This window comes from Passer domesticus, chromosome 9 (genome assembly GCF_036417665.1).
Source record: "Passer domesticus isolate bPasDom1 chromosome 9, bPasDom1.hap1, whole genome shotgun sequence".
Classification (NCBI taxonomy): domain Eukaryota; kingdom Metazoa; phylum Chordata; class Aves; order Passeriformes; family Passeridae; genus Passer; species Passer domesticus.
The window spans coordinates 39,118,368-39,133,118 of NC_087482.1; the positions used below are offsets into that span (position 1 = coordinate 39,118,368).

At 41.3% G+C, this 14,751-nt stretch overlaps 1 protein-coding gene across 5 annotated transcripts in view; it reads left to right on the top strand.

Moving 5' to 3' along the window:
- Window positions 1-14,751, top strand: part of PTPRG (protein tyrosine phosphatase receptor type G) — a 391,280-nt gene that overhangs the window by 313,809 nt on the left and 62,720 nt on the right. For all 5 annotated transcript variants that reach the window (XM_064432899.1, XM_064432900.1, XM_064432903.1 and 2 more), the window contains 2 exons: window positions 1,970-2,765; window positions 9,396-9,528. In XM_064432899.1, the coding sequence (XP_064288969.1) occupies window positions 1,970-2,765; window positions 9,396-9,528 (929 nt within the window). The remainder of the gene's footprint in view (window positions 1-1,969; window positions 2,766-9,395; window positions 9,529-14,751) is intronic.

The window sequence follows — 14,751 nt, forward strand, 5'->3', positions numbered from 1 at the left end:
AAGGATACCTGTTACTGTGTGAACAAAGCCTGAACAATGTCTTTGTTTTGTTTTAATTCAGGTGAGACTGTACCAAGTCACTGAGGCCAACTTTTGTGTTCCTGAATCAGAAATGTTGGTACATTTACAGTAAAAGTGGAATACACTGTTTCAGTTTTGAAACCATCTCATTAGTTTATTTAATATAAATAAGCTATAAACTATCCATAACCTAAATATCTTGGCATCCATTGTACTGAGTTGTTCAGTCAGATTTGTGGTCTGGATTCATACTATTGAATTTATTCTAAGTACATTGCTTCTGGTTTTATTCTGATCCAGTTTGATATACTCCCTAGTAAGCAAATAACATATACAAAGCTTGCATTTGAATGATTTATGTTTGTTTAATGATGTATAGAGGTATTCTAGATATATAAAATCTGCTGTCAAATTTTAATACTCAGTCCAGCTTTGAGACTGTTCATGCCAGCCAAAAGCAAATCTCACAGTGCCTTAGGGATTCAGATTGATAAGTATCTGAAAGTTTAGATGCTTATTTAAAGTTTTGGCTTGAAATCTCTAAAGCACACGTTTTCATCTGAGATCTCAGGTTTTCTTGATTGCAGCTGGTCAAAAATAATGTGAGAAAGCAGCCTTGCTTGGTTTGCTGCAGCATTTGAACTACACGGCTTGACTGAACCCGGGAATTGCAGAGAGATGCAGAAATACCTTAAAGTTACAAATTTCAGTTTCCAAAATAAACATCTTACATTTTTTTCTATGTTCAGCAGCACCTATTTAACCCTTTTTGTCCTCATCTGGTGCGTACTTTTCCTGCTAATGGTCCTCCTGCTGATGAATTCAGTAATGTGAGACATTTTTCAGTAATTCAGAGAGGTAGAATGGTCAGGTTGTCCAGAGGAACCACTGACACAACTCTTCCACAGAATTATTCCTTGTCTTTAGACATTTCACTTCAGTCTCTTTTTCCACATGTAATTCAGGACTAGTTCCTTATGAACAGACCAAGGTTTAGTTCTTTGTGTGTCTACTAAGGGGTTTTGTTTACAGCAGAGCACACACATGTGTGCAGGACCCTCTTACATGCAGTGGGTTGATATTAGAACAATATTGGCAGGCTGCAGAGGATGCAAAGTCCGTAGTTCATCACCTGCTTTCTCTCAGTGAAGCAGGCACTGCCAGTCCTGCCTTTTGTTCACTGGTGGTGGCCAGGGAGAGTCCTGTGGATGTGGAAAACATGGGTGTCACAGCCTGAAGGTCCTGGCAGACGTGGTAGTGGCTTGCTGGAGGGCTCCTGATGCTCTCCAAGTCCATCAGCAGTGCCCAGCTGGCTATGCTGCTGTTCTTTTCTAACTTCTAAGAGCAATGCCTCACAGCAACACCAGTCCTTATGAGAATAATCCTGAGGGGTAAATTAAGGCAATAAAAATAGTATCCTTGAGGCCCTCACAATGTGCGTGGGAAGAGCCAGAGTTCCTTGTCAGAGCAGCCCCACCAGCCATGGATGCTCACATTGGCAGCCATTATTTTGGGACAGCTGTTATGTAACACTGTATTTTTAAACTCCTGTATTCTGAGGATTAAAGCACTGTGAGTAATGCAGCTGAACTCATTTAACTGCTTTACATTCTTCTCACCCCGAGAGGAAACGTTACTCACAAGTCTGTAGTGATGTGGGAGGAGAAGGCCTTGATGTAAAATAAAGATAAGGATAAAGAGGGTTTTAACGATGATGTGGTGAAGGCAGGGAGGTTTCCTCTCTTTGTGGTTTGCTGGTAGCTCTGTGGCATGTTCTGCCCTGGCTCAGCCTTTCATCCAGCTGGTGTTGGATCTCTGGTTTTAGGAGACTAGCATATGTGTGAAAAGGGTGGGAAAAGCAAGAGAATGACCCCAAGTGGTTTGTTGGGCCCTTGCTGATGCTTTCTGCTGTGTTTTCTTCCCCTGTGCTGCCGATGATCTCCTCAAGCCCACAGCATCTCCTGCCTCCTCAGCAGACATGGCTCCCATCAGCTCCGGCTCCTCCACCTGGACCTCCTCAGGGCTCCCCTTCTCCTTCGTGTCCATGGCCACGGGCATGGGCCCTTCCTCCAGTGGCAGCCAGGCCACCGTGGCCTCCGTGGTGACCAGCACCTTGCTGGCAGGGCTGGGCTTCAGCGGCGGGGGCATCTCCTCCTTCCCCAGCAGCGTGTGGCCCACGCGGCCGCCCGCGGCCGCTGCCCCCAGCAAGCAGGCCGGCCGCGCCGTGGTGGCCACCACCGAGGCCGCCGCCGCCTCCCCAGGGCCGGAGCGGGACTCGGCGCTGACGAAGGATGGCGAGGGAGCCGAGGAGGGGGAGAAGGATGAAAAGAGTGAGAGCGAGGACGGGGAGCGGGAGCATGAGGAAGAGGAAGAAAAGGATGCCGAAAAGAAGGAGAAAAGCAGGGCGACGGCAGCCTCAGAGGCGCGCAATAGCACAGAGCCCAGCGTGGCCGTGGCTTCCCCCAACAGGACTGCTGAGGAAGAAGGGAATAAAACCCTACCGGGAGAAGTGCCAAACCAAAATGTTGCCCCCACGGCTGGGGGTGCCGAGAAGGAGAGCTTTGCCGAAGCCGACACTCAGCCCCAGCTGCTCCCTTCCACCCAAGTGCCACCAGCGTTCACCGACGAACTGTACCTGGGCAAGATCCCAAGAAGACCAGAGACAACAAGAAATCCTCCTCCAAAGATGGACAGGTTTCCAGAGGAATATCCCTCGGATAATAAATTCATCACCATTAACCCAGGTGAGTGGTCTTCAGGGAAACCATTTTTACCAGCATAAATGTTGGAAAACAACACAATATAAATTCCTTACTGATTTCCAGTAGATACAGCATTTCTGTGGTGTCTGGCTACATCCGATTGGCAGGTTGTCACAGGACCCAGCCCCACAAGTTTTTAGTGGAGGAGCAGAGTGGAAAGGAACATCCTTTTATTGGGAGAGATTCATGGTCTTTGTAGCTTATTGGAAGAGAAAATCTGGAAAAAATTTCACTCCCAACATGCTACATCAAGAAGTTTGTTGAAAAGAAAAAGGGAGGGGAATACAATGAACTGTAGCTGTGAAATTAATTTGGAAGAGCGGCTGCTGTGCTGAACTGGCATTCATAGGAAGTTTGGTGTATGTGCTTCTAGCTAATTTAGTTTATCTGCAGGATTCTCCCTGACTGGGCTTTGAGATATTCTCCCAAATCAAGGATCATTGCTGGTTTGTTTCTCAGCACAAAACCTGTATTCTCTGATCTTCCAAAACAAGACACTTTCTGTGGAATAAAAAAAATCTTAACTAGGCAGAGTTCACATATTTTCTATTTGTCCTGATGAGAATTGCCAGTGCTCCTGTACACTCCAGCTCTGGATGTATGTACCAGCTCCACAGTGTGTGCACAGCAAATACAACCTCCTGGAAGCCTGCCCAGGTGATCTGCATGTGCACCAAGGCTGCTGTGGTCAGGGTTTGCTGCACAGGCCTCTGCAAGCTGGTCCCCCATGGTGCTCCCAATGCGCCGTGAGGAATGTCCACACATGTTCCTGCTTGGGGAGCTCCGGGCACTGGTGAGGAAAACTGCAGGAGGCAGATGGAGCACATGCATGGGGATTTACTTGAGATTTATTTATTTAGATTTAGATTGATATATTTATTAGACATTTGTTTGAGTGATTATGTGTATTACCGCACATTTATAAGATAGTGTACTTCTTTGTTGTTTCTGGGGGTTTTTACTACTGTTGTTTGTTTTGCTAATCTGTAGAGTGTTTTATAATTTTCTTTTTCCATCAAAGCTGCTCTAAAGTCGTGTGGAAAAGCCTTGCATATTTGTTTTTCCCTACATTGATAAACACAAAAATGCAGATATTGTGCATTCAGTTATAGCTCAGAACCAATTTAAAAAACAAAGCTAAATCCAGTCTTTAATAGCATTTATTACAGAAATGCTGACCAGTCTGTAATGCTGTGAATCATAACTGCTCTGTCAGAGATCAGATTAACAATGCAGAAGCTGAGAAACCTGCTACAGGTTGTGCTGATTTTTGTTTTAAATACACTGCTGTTTTTCTTACCCCTCAGCTGGAAACCCTCAAAGGCCAGTGCTCCCACTGAATATGGTCTGAGATGTCTGTCAGGCAATTTTCAACCTCCACCTGCCCTAATCACCTTTGGGTTAGGAAGGGGGACTGTTGGGAGTGCTACCCTGTGAGAAGACGCTTGGGAATGCAGGAGAAGGAGCTTTGCTCCAGGCTGGATCTAGGTTACCAAAGACACAGGCTGGTGAATTAGACTAGTACAAAGCCTAAGACTAGTTGCTTCAGCTTAATTGTTTGCCCCAGTAACATGGAAATTTGCAATTCATACAGACAGACCTGACCTAATTCATGCCAGGAGCTGAGTTCAGTGAAACTCCAGCCATAGCAAGACCTCTACCTGTGAGAAAGGGCCTTAAAGGTTTTCCATAACAAGGTAAGCCTGAAATCAAGACAAGGGGGCATTGCCAGAAGTGTCTGAAAGGATTGCTGAGCAGCAGCACAGCTAAGGCTGTTAAGGACACTTCCAAAGTAAGGAGAAAGCCACTTCCAAAGCAGAGCAGTTTACTCTGTCCCAATGTGAGGATGGAAACATTTTTAGATGCATCTTTTCTCTTCTGCATCTTTTAAAAGCTGTCAAGGTTTCAAAAATGCTTTTGTAGAAAGAGTGGAAAGTTAAAGAGTAGAAAATTGTTTCATAACAATGTACATTTGTAAAATTAATTATATAGCATCAAATTAGCAGTTGTAAGGAGATAACTGAAGAAGGAAGTACTCATGAGTGTGCATGATTAGAGGAGAACAGGGAACTCATGAGAAATTACAGGGAAAGTGCGAGGCCAATTAGTGCAGCAAGGCTCATTTTCTTTTAGTGCTTACTTCACACATACATACACACACACACCTCTCCTGAGGCCATGTCATTACTCTCCAAATGGCACTGGCCTCTTTCTGACTGTGGTATTGGCCAATGCTAATGATTGTCTTCTGTCACTGAATGCTTGCTTGCATTCTTCTTTTTCATTTCCCTGATCATCCTTTTCTCTGTTTTGGTGCCCACATTAGACTAATTGTATTTTTGAGCTGCAACTGTTACACACACAGCTGCTCAGCATTGTCTGTGTCTGTGAAACCTGAAAATCAGAAAAAACAGCAATTAAAATTATACTCTCACAAAAGAGGGAGGGGAAAAAAAAAAGAAGCAAGGGAAAAAGATGAAACCCAGGATGATTCAGTTTAATCAGGCTAAAGCAGATACTATCCCACAGAATTTTGGTTGATTGTACCAGACAATTAAACAGGTCCTTTGTCTTTTTTTTACTGGAGTTTACAACCAGAGTGTTGTAAGCAAAGTAATAGCTGTGGGGTAGGGGCAAAAGTCTGAGTGTTGAGCTGGGACTGAGGACAGAGAGATGGGTTTGACTCATACAAATTTCAGCCAGGTCCTCCCATCCCTCTGTGCTCACCCACCTCTGCTGAGTTCCTCCCATGAGAGGGCATTTTAGAGACAGAGAGATCTTGATGTGCAGGGTTAAATTTCAAGCCTGATGTATGCATATAACAAAGACTGAATATTGGGATTTAGAGCAGTCTTTGCCAGGTCTGAGGTTACAAAAGCCTTTTAGGGATTACCTCATTAGCATAATTAAACATCTGTGTAATTCTTCTCCATCTGCAGCAAGGATTATTAAGCTGTATTTTCATGTGGCACTTCAGCCATTTTCACACAGAATCACAGAGTGTATAAAGTTGGGAAGCACCACTGGAGTCAGCTAGTCCAGTCTCTTTGCTCTAGAAGGGTTCCCTATAGCACTTTAATCAGGATGGTGTCCAGACAGCTTTTAAATATCTTCAGAGATGTACATGGCAGCTTACAAGACCAAACAGCAGAATGGCTTGAAAATAAAAGAATTGAATTATTTAATGCCTGCAAACTATGAATTTCAGATATAGGATTAAATGTGATTGGCATCTGTTACAAAGCAGTGAAAAGCCATGCTTAGTAGTGCACAGCCTGCAAGCCTGAATACTGCAGGAGGGCCTTGAAGAAATAGGGGGTAACAGCTGCACCATGATACAAGCTTGTATCAAAGGTAATACTTCTTTAAGAAACATGGCTTCTTTAAGCCTTTTCGTCATTTAATAATATGGCCAATATTATTTTCCATAATTAATTAGTACCTTTGTATAAGTTCATAACTTCATTTACTCAAGGGAAAGATGAGCAAGATGACTTTCTCTTAGGAGACCCTGTGGTCTGAGGCAGTTCAGCAGCAGGGCTTTTCTTTGGTTAATGGTATCTGAAATGGTACAACAAACAGAACTTTGTCCTGGCAGTTTGTGCAATGGCAAGGAATGATAAAAGTAGATAGGTTATATAGTACAGCTATGGTTGCTTATTATAGCAAGCAGTGTTGCTTTAGGGAAATAAACATGTTTCTTTTCTCAGGAACTGTTTTCCAAGAATACGCAGAAAAAAAGCACATTTCACAAACTCTAGAATGCGTCTTTCTTACCTTGACCTTTACACAAGAATTGCACTGCCAGAGCCTCCCTGGCTGCCTGATGCCATCCAGTACTCCCTGTGCCAGGACTCATCCATGCAGTGCCTGGGTGGAACTGCTGAATGGGTGGTTCACAGAAGTTATGGACTTTTCCAGACACAGGAGTAGGTTTAGTTGTGCCAGGGCTTGTATCATGTGGGACCTCCTGAAACAGATATGCTGTAATAATTTTTATTCCTTCCTACTGGGATGAATTCCAAGCCAGTAAAAGGCAAACTGAATTAATTCAACGAAGGCATATGCCACTGGAAACTGTTTACATTTCTTAGCAAAAATGGAGTTTCCTAGTCCGTTTTTTAAGCTTCCCCCATCCCCTGCCAAGTACAGCTTATGGTGGGCACTGTTACAAGGATATGCTGTTGACACTACCAGGGCTTGACATTCTTGCTTTGGAAAAGAATGAAATGGTGACTATTTTTTTATCTCATACTGTTTTGTTATATGGGAGAACAGGAAACTGTAGAGACCCAGATCTGTCTTTTTGTGTGTGTGTTTTTATTTCATCTTTTTCCAGCATGCTGGCTTTTCTTAGGCTGTTCTGCCATGACACTAAAGACAGACACCAGCTCTCCAGCTGCACTGCTCTACCTCTGGCCCCAGCTGCCATTCTTGTACAAGTTTTATTGGCACTGGTTTGTTTAAGCTCTCACAACACATTACTTAAACAGTGGAAAACACCTTAGACTTTTTCTTCAAAGCCAGCACAGGAACTATGTGTTTTCTTCTGAAGCACATCACTGCTTGGGCATTCCCAACTGGAATTTCGGGGCCAGCCATCAGTGTTAGTATTTGCTATTCTGGCACTCAGCATACTGAGCACTCTCTTCTCCTCACATCTGTGGTACAGGGAGTTGGCAGGGGCAGATTTGTGTGTTCTCCACACTAGACTGACTAAGAGGAGCATCGTGAGCACTACAGAATTTAACAGTGTGCATTGGGACTCCAGCCCATGCTGTGCTTACAATAGAATTCAATTTTCTTCCCATGCAAACAGAAACATATGGTTTTGTGTTGAAAGATGTGGAGGTGAAACTAAACAGAATATTGTCATTGGAGAGAACTGAAGCAACACCCTAATGGATGTAAGGTGGTTGGACTATTTGACTCTCCTACAAAGTTTCATTACATCACGTGGTGTTTTGCTTTGTCCCTTTTAGTATTCTGATTAGTAACACCTCACAGGCTTACACTTTTTCCTGCTCTTAAATGATTTGAAATGCACTGGTAATAACTGATGCCTCAAGACTTAGCATTTCATAAGTTTGGCAAATACAGAGAATAAGCCTTTGCTCTAATTTGGAGGTTGCTCTTTTCCTTATTCTTTGCTAGTCAAGGAATTCAAAGATGTTCAATCAAAGTGCACGTTCACTTCCCTCAAACATCCTTCTGATTAGCACATCATTTAGGCTGCTTCCTAAAGGGCATTACCTCTATCAGCCTAGTTCTCAAAACTAGAAAGATTTCTTGCTGGGCTTGCAGCAGCCTGCAGCCTTGCTCTGTTTTCAGCAGTCAGGCAAAAGCATTTACAATTAACCTTTACTTCCACGTTAGTTGAATTTTACTCCTGCCTATGGAGGAGTATAATCTAAATGCTATTAAAATAGAGTATGACTTCATGTTATGTGACATCTGGTGACTTCCAATTATCTGTGTTTTGCCTGCCTATGGTGAAAAGGCAATTATGTTCTTCTGGTAGGATTTGCAGCAGTTTCAGGAGCTATGATAATACAATACTGAATGAGGGCAAGGAAGCATGTTGGTAAGGAAAAACTCACACAGGCTTAAAAGTAGAAGTCAAGTGTGCATGTTTCAATCCTCCTTGAAATCTGAACTGTTTGTACTAATCCTTTCCCATTATGTCCTGTTGACAGGTATTGATCAACCACTGCCTGTTTGTTAGGAAACATGAATAAGATATGGAATCCACTTCTGCATTTTCCTTTTATCATTCTGTCTAAAACAATTTATTCATCAAGTCTACATGAATTTGCACAAATTAGATGTCTTCTGAAATACACTGGTGCAGTGTCTATGCTCATTGGCTCCAGTACTTGCAGAACTTCTAGATATTCATCTTATATATGATACAATAATTTTAGTGAGATGTCATGCAAAAAGTGAAGTGGAGTTAACTCAGCCAGATCTCAGGGTATTGACGAACTTTAATTTTGTTCAAAAGCTGTGGCATAATGATTTCTTCTGTCAGTTACAACACATCCTATCCATTCATTCATCCACCCATCTTGACAATCCATATGCTAAAAAGTGCTTTCATATGCAGTAACCCACCAGATTGTGACAATTCTGCAAATGATGTGACATGACACCCAACATGTTGAGGATTTTTTATTTTAAGATAGTTACCAAGAAATTTATTTCTAAAGCAAAGTATTACACGGAGCTTTGCAAACAGGGCTGTCCTGCACTGTTGAGAAACAGAGTACATTTATCTGCAAACACTGGTGACAGAGCACAGCATTGGCTCAGTAGGATACTCTACATCTGATAATAGGTGCTTGCACGGAAGAGTCCTAAAAGTGTCTAAGAGACCGTAATTACAGGCAGTAGTAAAATCCTAGCCATATGTGGCAATAAACACCATACTTCTGTGCTCTCATGTCTCAGACTGAAGACAAATGGAGTCCCACCCTGCAGTTAGTGGATCTCTGCTCTGTTTACTCATAGCATGTAAAAGGGATAAGCTATTTGTTTTGTTTACACATTTTTCCATACAGTAATTCTTTTTTTCCACACAGTAATTTGTTTTGTTATGTGTTTAACACACAGCTGGCAAGAACAGCTCCAGCATGGCCACGAGACCTTCTCCTGGTAAAATGGAATGGATCATCCCACTCATTGTGGTCTCAGCACTGACCTTCGTGTGCCTCATTCTTCTCATCGCTGTGCTTGTCTACTGGAGGTGAGCCTGTTTCCTGATCAGTGGAAACTGATTAGGATTTGAAACACATTCCAGGTGGTGCTTTTAATGTGGTCCTGTGTTTTGTTATTTTATTAGAAGTTACGGTGATGGATGCATTAGATTGTTCTCTGGGTGCTAGAAAAGCTTTGTCAGTTAACTATTCAGCTGTCTTAAATACTGATTTTTTGTCATGAAAATGAGCTTGGTAGAGTTCTACCAGTGGTGGAGCCAGCTGTAATGGTGACAAATATTTTCAAAATTAGACCCTCTAAAGTAGCTGTAAAAAATTATCTTTGTCTTGGCCTTCAGGAAAGGTGGTTGTGGGAGAAAAGCCCAGTTAGACTGGCCTTGGTTTCATGGGAGTCTGTGCCACAGACCTCCTCTGTATACGTATGCAGTTCTTTCCTTCCTTTGACTGTACTTAATAAAGTGGGGTAAGCTTGTTTCACATTCCACAGCTATAATCTCTGTCATTGGTGAAGAGTTCAGAAGTGCAGCCTCCAAGGTCTTGAAAGTAAAGATTGCCTCTTACAAAAAGACACCGTCATTCACACCAGTGGGCATCGGTGCAGTGGTGGAGACCGGGGTTAGCATCAACAAATCCCTCTCCATTTGATTTAGAGTAAACTAAACCCTGGAGCACCTGCTCATGTCAAAATCAGAACCCAGGTCTGGAAGTTAACATTAACCAGGGATAAGCCACGTACAAGATATTTAGGAATTACTTCAAAATCTGATTGGTTGGGATAAAGTAGGTTTGATGGGAAATACCAGCCCACTGATCATTATATTTGCAGAATCTATTTTTAAAAGTACCAAGCTATTTTTCAGTACACCCATTTTCCTCACAATTAGTTGCCCCAATTGTTGAGGCTGAGAACATTTGAAATAATTAATAAGTAGTCTGGTGAAAATAATTTCTATTAACATTTGTAAGTAATTAACATCATTGCAGTAAGATGGTGAATAAAAATTGCAGTGGTATATGCACAAAAGCTGAAATAGGAAAGGTTCTAAAGATCTCATTATATCATCCTGTTTTTTCAATACATATTGTCTTTATTTGATGTACTGAACTTGATCACATTCACATATTCACAGGCAACTCCTGGAAGGATGTGGTATATCTCAAAACACTGGGATGAAGGATTAGTAGTATTTATCTAGTGTTGATACAAAATGCTCTTCTAAGGCAGAAAGGTTTTGAAATACAATGCTAACAGCTATTATCTAGAAGAATGTTGGTACTATCATTGTTTGCAAAACATTTCCATTTCTTTGCAATTTCACTAGTGGAGCAAGAGAAATAATTGTAAAATTTGTGTTTAATTTGCTCAAAGAGTAACAATACCATCCTTGAAAAGACACTAAAGTTAGTGGAGATTAAAAATTAATAGAGACATGGAAATTATGTCATGTAGCAGTCAAAAGTTTTTAGATAAATATAAAGCAAGAAATAAAGGAACAAATTTGAGAGGACGTATATACTGCCTTCAAATAATCTGTGTGTAGTTCTGAGGATTTTTAACAAATACAGAGAGTGTATTAATCATATAAATGTGTTTTAGGATAAATCAACAAGCAACTAGAACACAAATCTTTCCAAGTAACATTTCACATTGTGCAGACCATGTCACTGAAGCAGCAGCACAGCATTTCATTTGCAGTGTGGTTGCATTTCTTCAGGAAAAAAAATAAAATATTTACCTCTGTGAGTGTTTTAAAGTAAGGAAAAAAAGAGATTTTGAAGCACTGAAGACTCTAATTCAGAAGTTTGAAAGGAGCAGTAATTTGCATTTTCAGAAAAAAATACTTAGCTTAAGATGTTATGGGCAACATATGGAATAATTTGCTGAATAACACCATCAAAGCAACTGGCATGAAAACGAGTTTGAGACAGATATTTCAGAAAGGGAAACATGGTATTGAAGTGCACAGCAGAGAAACACTTGTGATGAAAGGATAACCCTCAAGGGGACAGGCGTTCTAGACCAAGGGGTCTTTTCTTGCACAGCAGTACTTTGTTTTGGTGTTGAAAAAAACATTATAAATCAGAACTCAGAGAACTAGAGGAAACAGAAGAGATATAGTTGTTCTTGGCAATGCATTGTGAGGGTAAAACAAATTTTATTTTTGCTTTTGCTTTTTTGAGCATTTGTGGAATTAAATGATTTGAGGCCAGTGGTGACATAAGTGGAACAATGAAGCAGAGCCTTCTGCTTGTTTCCATCTTATCAGTGCCCTATTATCCAAAATAAGGAGTTAGAGAAGTAGCTTGGGAAGATTTGGCAAAACATTAATTTTGTTTGGTCTCTTTGTGGCTCATTCCGTGATACAGCAAAGAAATAAGTTTTGTGAAGAAGACTTCTTGTAAGGGAGCTTCATTTTCTGTTCCCTTTATTTGAAAAGGAGACTGTCATTGTTTGATGAAGATTTCCTTTTTCCATCTGTTGAGTTTCCATGCTGTGTTTTAGAGACTTCTTGTAACTGAATATATTTGGAAATTATCTGTGCCGTTTCTGAACAAGACTCGCTTATTTGCAGAGGTAATTTGCTGTTCTCAGTTCCTTTTTCATGTGGATCCTGGACAAATGGTGAAATAATATGACTAATATTGAAGAGAAAGGGTCACTTCCATCTTTTTTGTGTGGTGGCCATCTCGATAATGAAAAGGGATGGGAACTTGCAGGCAAGCAGAGCTCTGAATTACCTTTCTACTAACGTTTCCTGGATTCAGTACTTTAAATGGCACTGCTGCACAAAGAGGCCTGTGTGATTTTAAGTTGGTAGAGTGGAAGATAAACTAGGTCAGCATAATGAAGCTGCAAAAATTGTGCTGCCTTTTATCCCAGAAAAATGAGGAGAGCACAATCACAGGGTGACCACAAGCCATGACATCCGCTGTGGGCTGCTGGTAGTTGGGCTCCCGGGGCAGGAGGGACAATGATGCTGCAGCTTCAGTTTGCTTCCGTGCATCTTTGATTCCTCTTGAGGAAAGGCTGGCCTGGCTGATCCTTGAGCTGTCATGGGCATGATGAAGGGGACTGTTGCTCCCAGGACCTCTAGTGCTTAGATTGATTTCTTTTAGCACCAAGTTGAGAATTTGAGTCTTAGCAGGCAGAAAAGGTGAGGAGACCAGATCCTTGTTTTACTCACCATATGGATTCACCATTCACTTTTGCAGTGGCACAGTGGTGCTTCTTTTTCTACTTTCTTTCCTCATACTGGTTCCTGAAATTGTGTGCGGTAGGGACAGCAAGTGAGTATTTTTGAAAACTGCACCCTGGGATTTTAGGACCTTCACTGGAGCACTGCTAGCTCGTCTAGAGCCCATTATAACGTGGGCGTCATGAGGTGCTGTTTCCCAAACACTTTATTTTTGCATTTCTGGGCATTTGTTTTGCATCTGTGATTTTATACCCAGACTCAGTATCATGAGATCCATCTGCAGATCTTCAAGGTCATTTTAAAATCTGACTTGGATTGTCTGCAGTCTTTGCCACTGTTACTCTCACAGCCTTTGCTATGAGCTCCGAGAACTGCAGGGTGTGTTTGGTAGTGACCTCCAAACTATTTAGGGATTGAGTGTGACTTCAGTTTTTTGCAGCAAGATGAGTTCCTATAGGATGCTGAGCTGTAATATGGCTTGAAACATGTCTTTTCTAGAACTTCCACTATATTCTGTGGCAAATTGAACTAGTCCTGGGTATTGACACATAGGGATAAACCCAGGGTCAGTGTCACTTTCATCTTCAGGAGGGTGACTAGAGTCAGGAAATCAGCTGAAATATTTTGATACACAGCAAGTTTTGTCCTTTGAGGGGAAAATAACATATTTTAGGAGAGTGTTGTAACCTTCCACTCTTTGTTTTTCATTCTGATTTTTAATCTAAACTCTACAGTTCTATAGACTGTGGTTTCAAAGGGAAAAAATAAGCAGAGAATATTAAGAAGCAATTAAGATTTTAGAGTTTAGCCAACAGCAACTTTTAAATGAGAACTAAATTATAGCCATTTCTCATTTTCAGCTAAGAGGAAGAAATTCATTCACGACTATAGCTGGAGAGTTTTCTTTTTCTTTCTTCTGAACAGATACCATAATTCACCTTGAATTATTGCCACAATCAACATCATGATCCCAAAGACAAAGTGGGAATATTGTACTGCATTTCTTATTAAATCAAGCTGTTTATACAGTGCTAATATGTTTACTTTCAGGGGGATTTTTGGAACAACGCAGCTGCTGCCTTTCAAAGAGCAAGCAAGCTTGCATTGCTTGTTTTATAGCTGTGTGTGTATATGAGACAGCTTGGGAAAAAGATGTCTTTAATTTTGCTAAGGCAAAACCCTATAGAATTTAGTAGACAGAGTTTTCTTAAGTTTTTGTTAAGCATCCTATCAAATTGAACAGAATCATTGGGACAAGTCCTGTGACAGAGCCTTGTACTTCTCTGGCAGTACCTTTCTGTGCAAGAGAAATCACACTGAGCCCCAGGAGTTGTGCTCTTTTTTCTGATTTGGTCATTGATTTCTGTGGGACCTCAGGCCAAGTCACTTACGGGTTGAGAGTATTGTTGTTCAACTCAGTGGCAAAGCTCTCACTGGGAGCAGGCTCAGGTATTCAATATTTCAGCATCTGAGTTCTGATACTGGTGAAATAGCAATGAAGAAGGCTGGTCAACTGTATTTGTAATTCACCTTGTATTATAGCAACAAAAGCTGCAACATAAAGAACCCTCATATTTACCATGTCTAATAACCATGCCTCAGAATACTACCTTTTGGTGTTAAATTCTGGGGATCTTGCACAGCTGCTTAGCTAAGAGAGTGTTAAAATTTAATTGGGAGGAAAAAAAACCCAAAAAACTTCTGCCTGTACCAGGTTGTAAAAAGTGCTGAAATTGTTATTTGAACCTATCTCTAGGTTTATTTTATGAGTACACAATGTGTTGTTCATCTACTGTACTGATTGGAAAAGGAACATTGCAAATTTACAGACCATTGTAAAATTGTTCGCTTACAATGATAAAAGCTTCTTTCAGCTTACCCTAAAATGTTTGTGATTCTTCTCATTTTCTCACCCATGGAGGATGTTGAGTGGTAACACTTTCTGAGACCCTGGGTGTTAATTTTAAGAATGCCTCAGATGCAGTTGCATGAGTATTTATTTCAGCAGCAGCAGTTCAGGCAGGGTCCTCTGTTCCTGCCCTTGTTCTGCCCTCT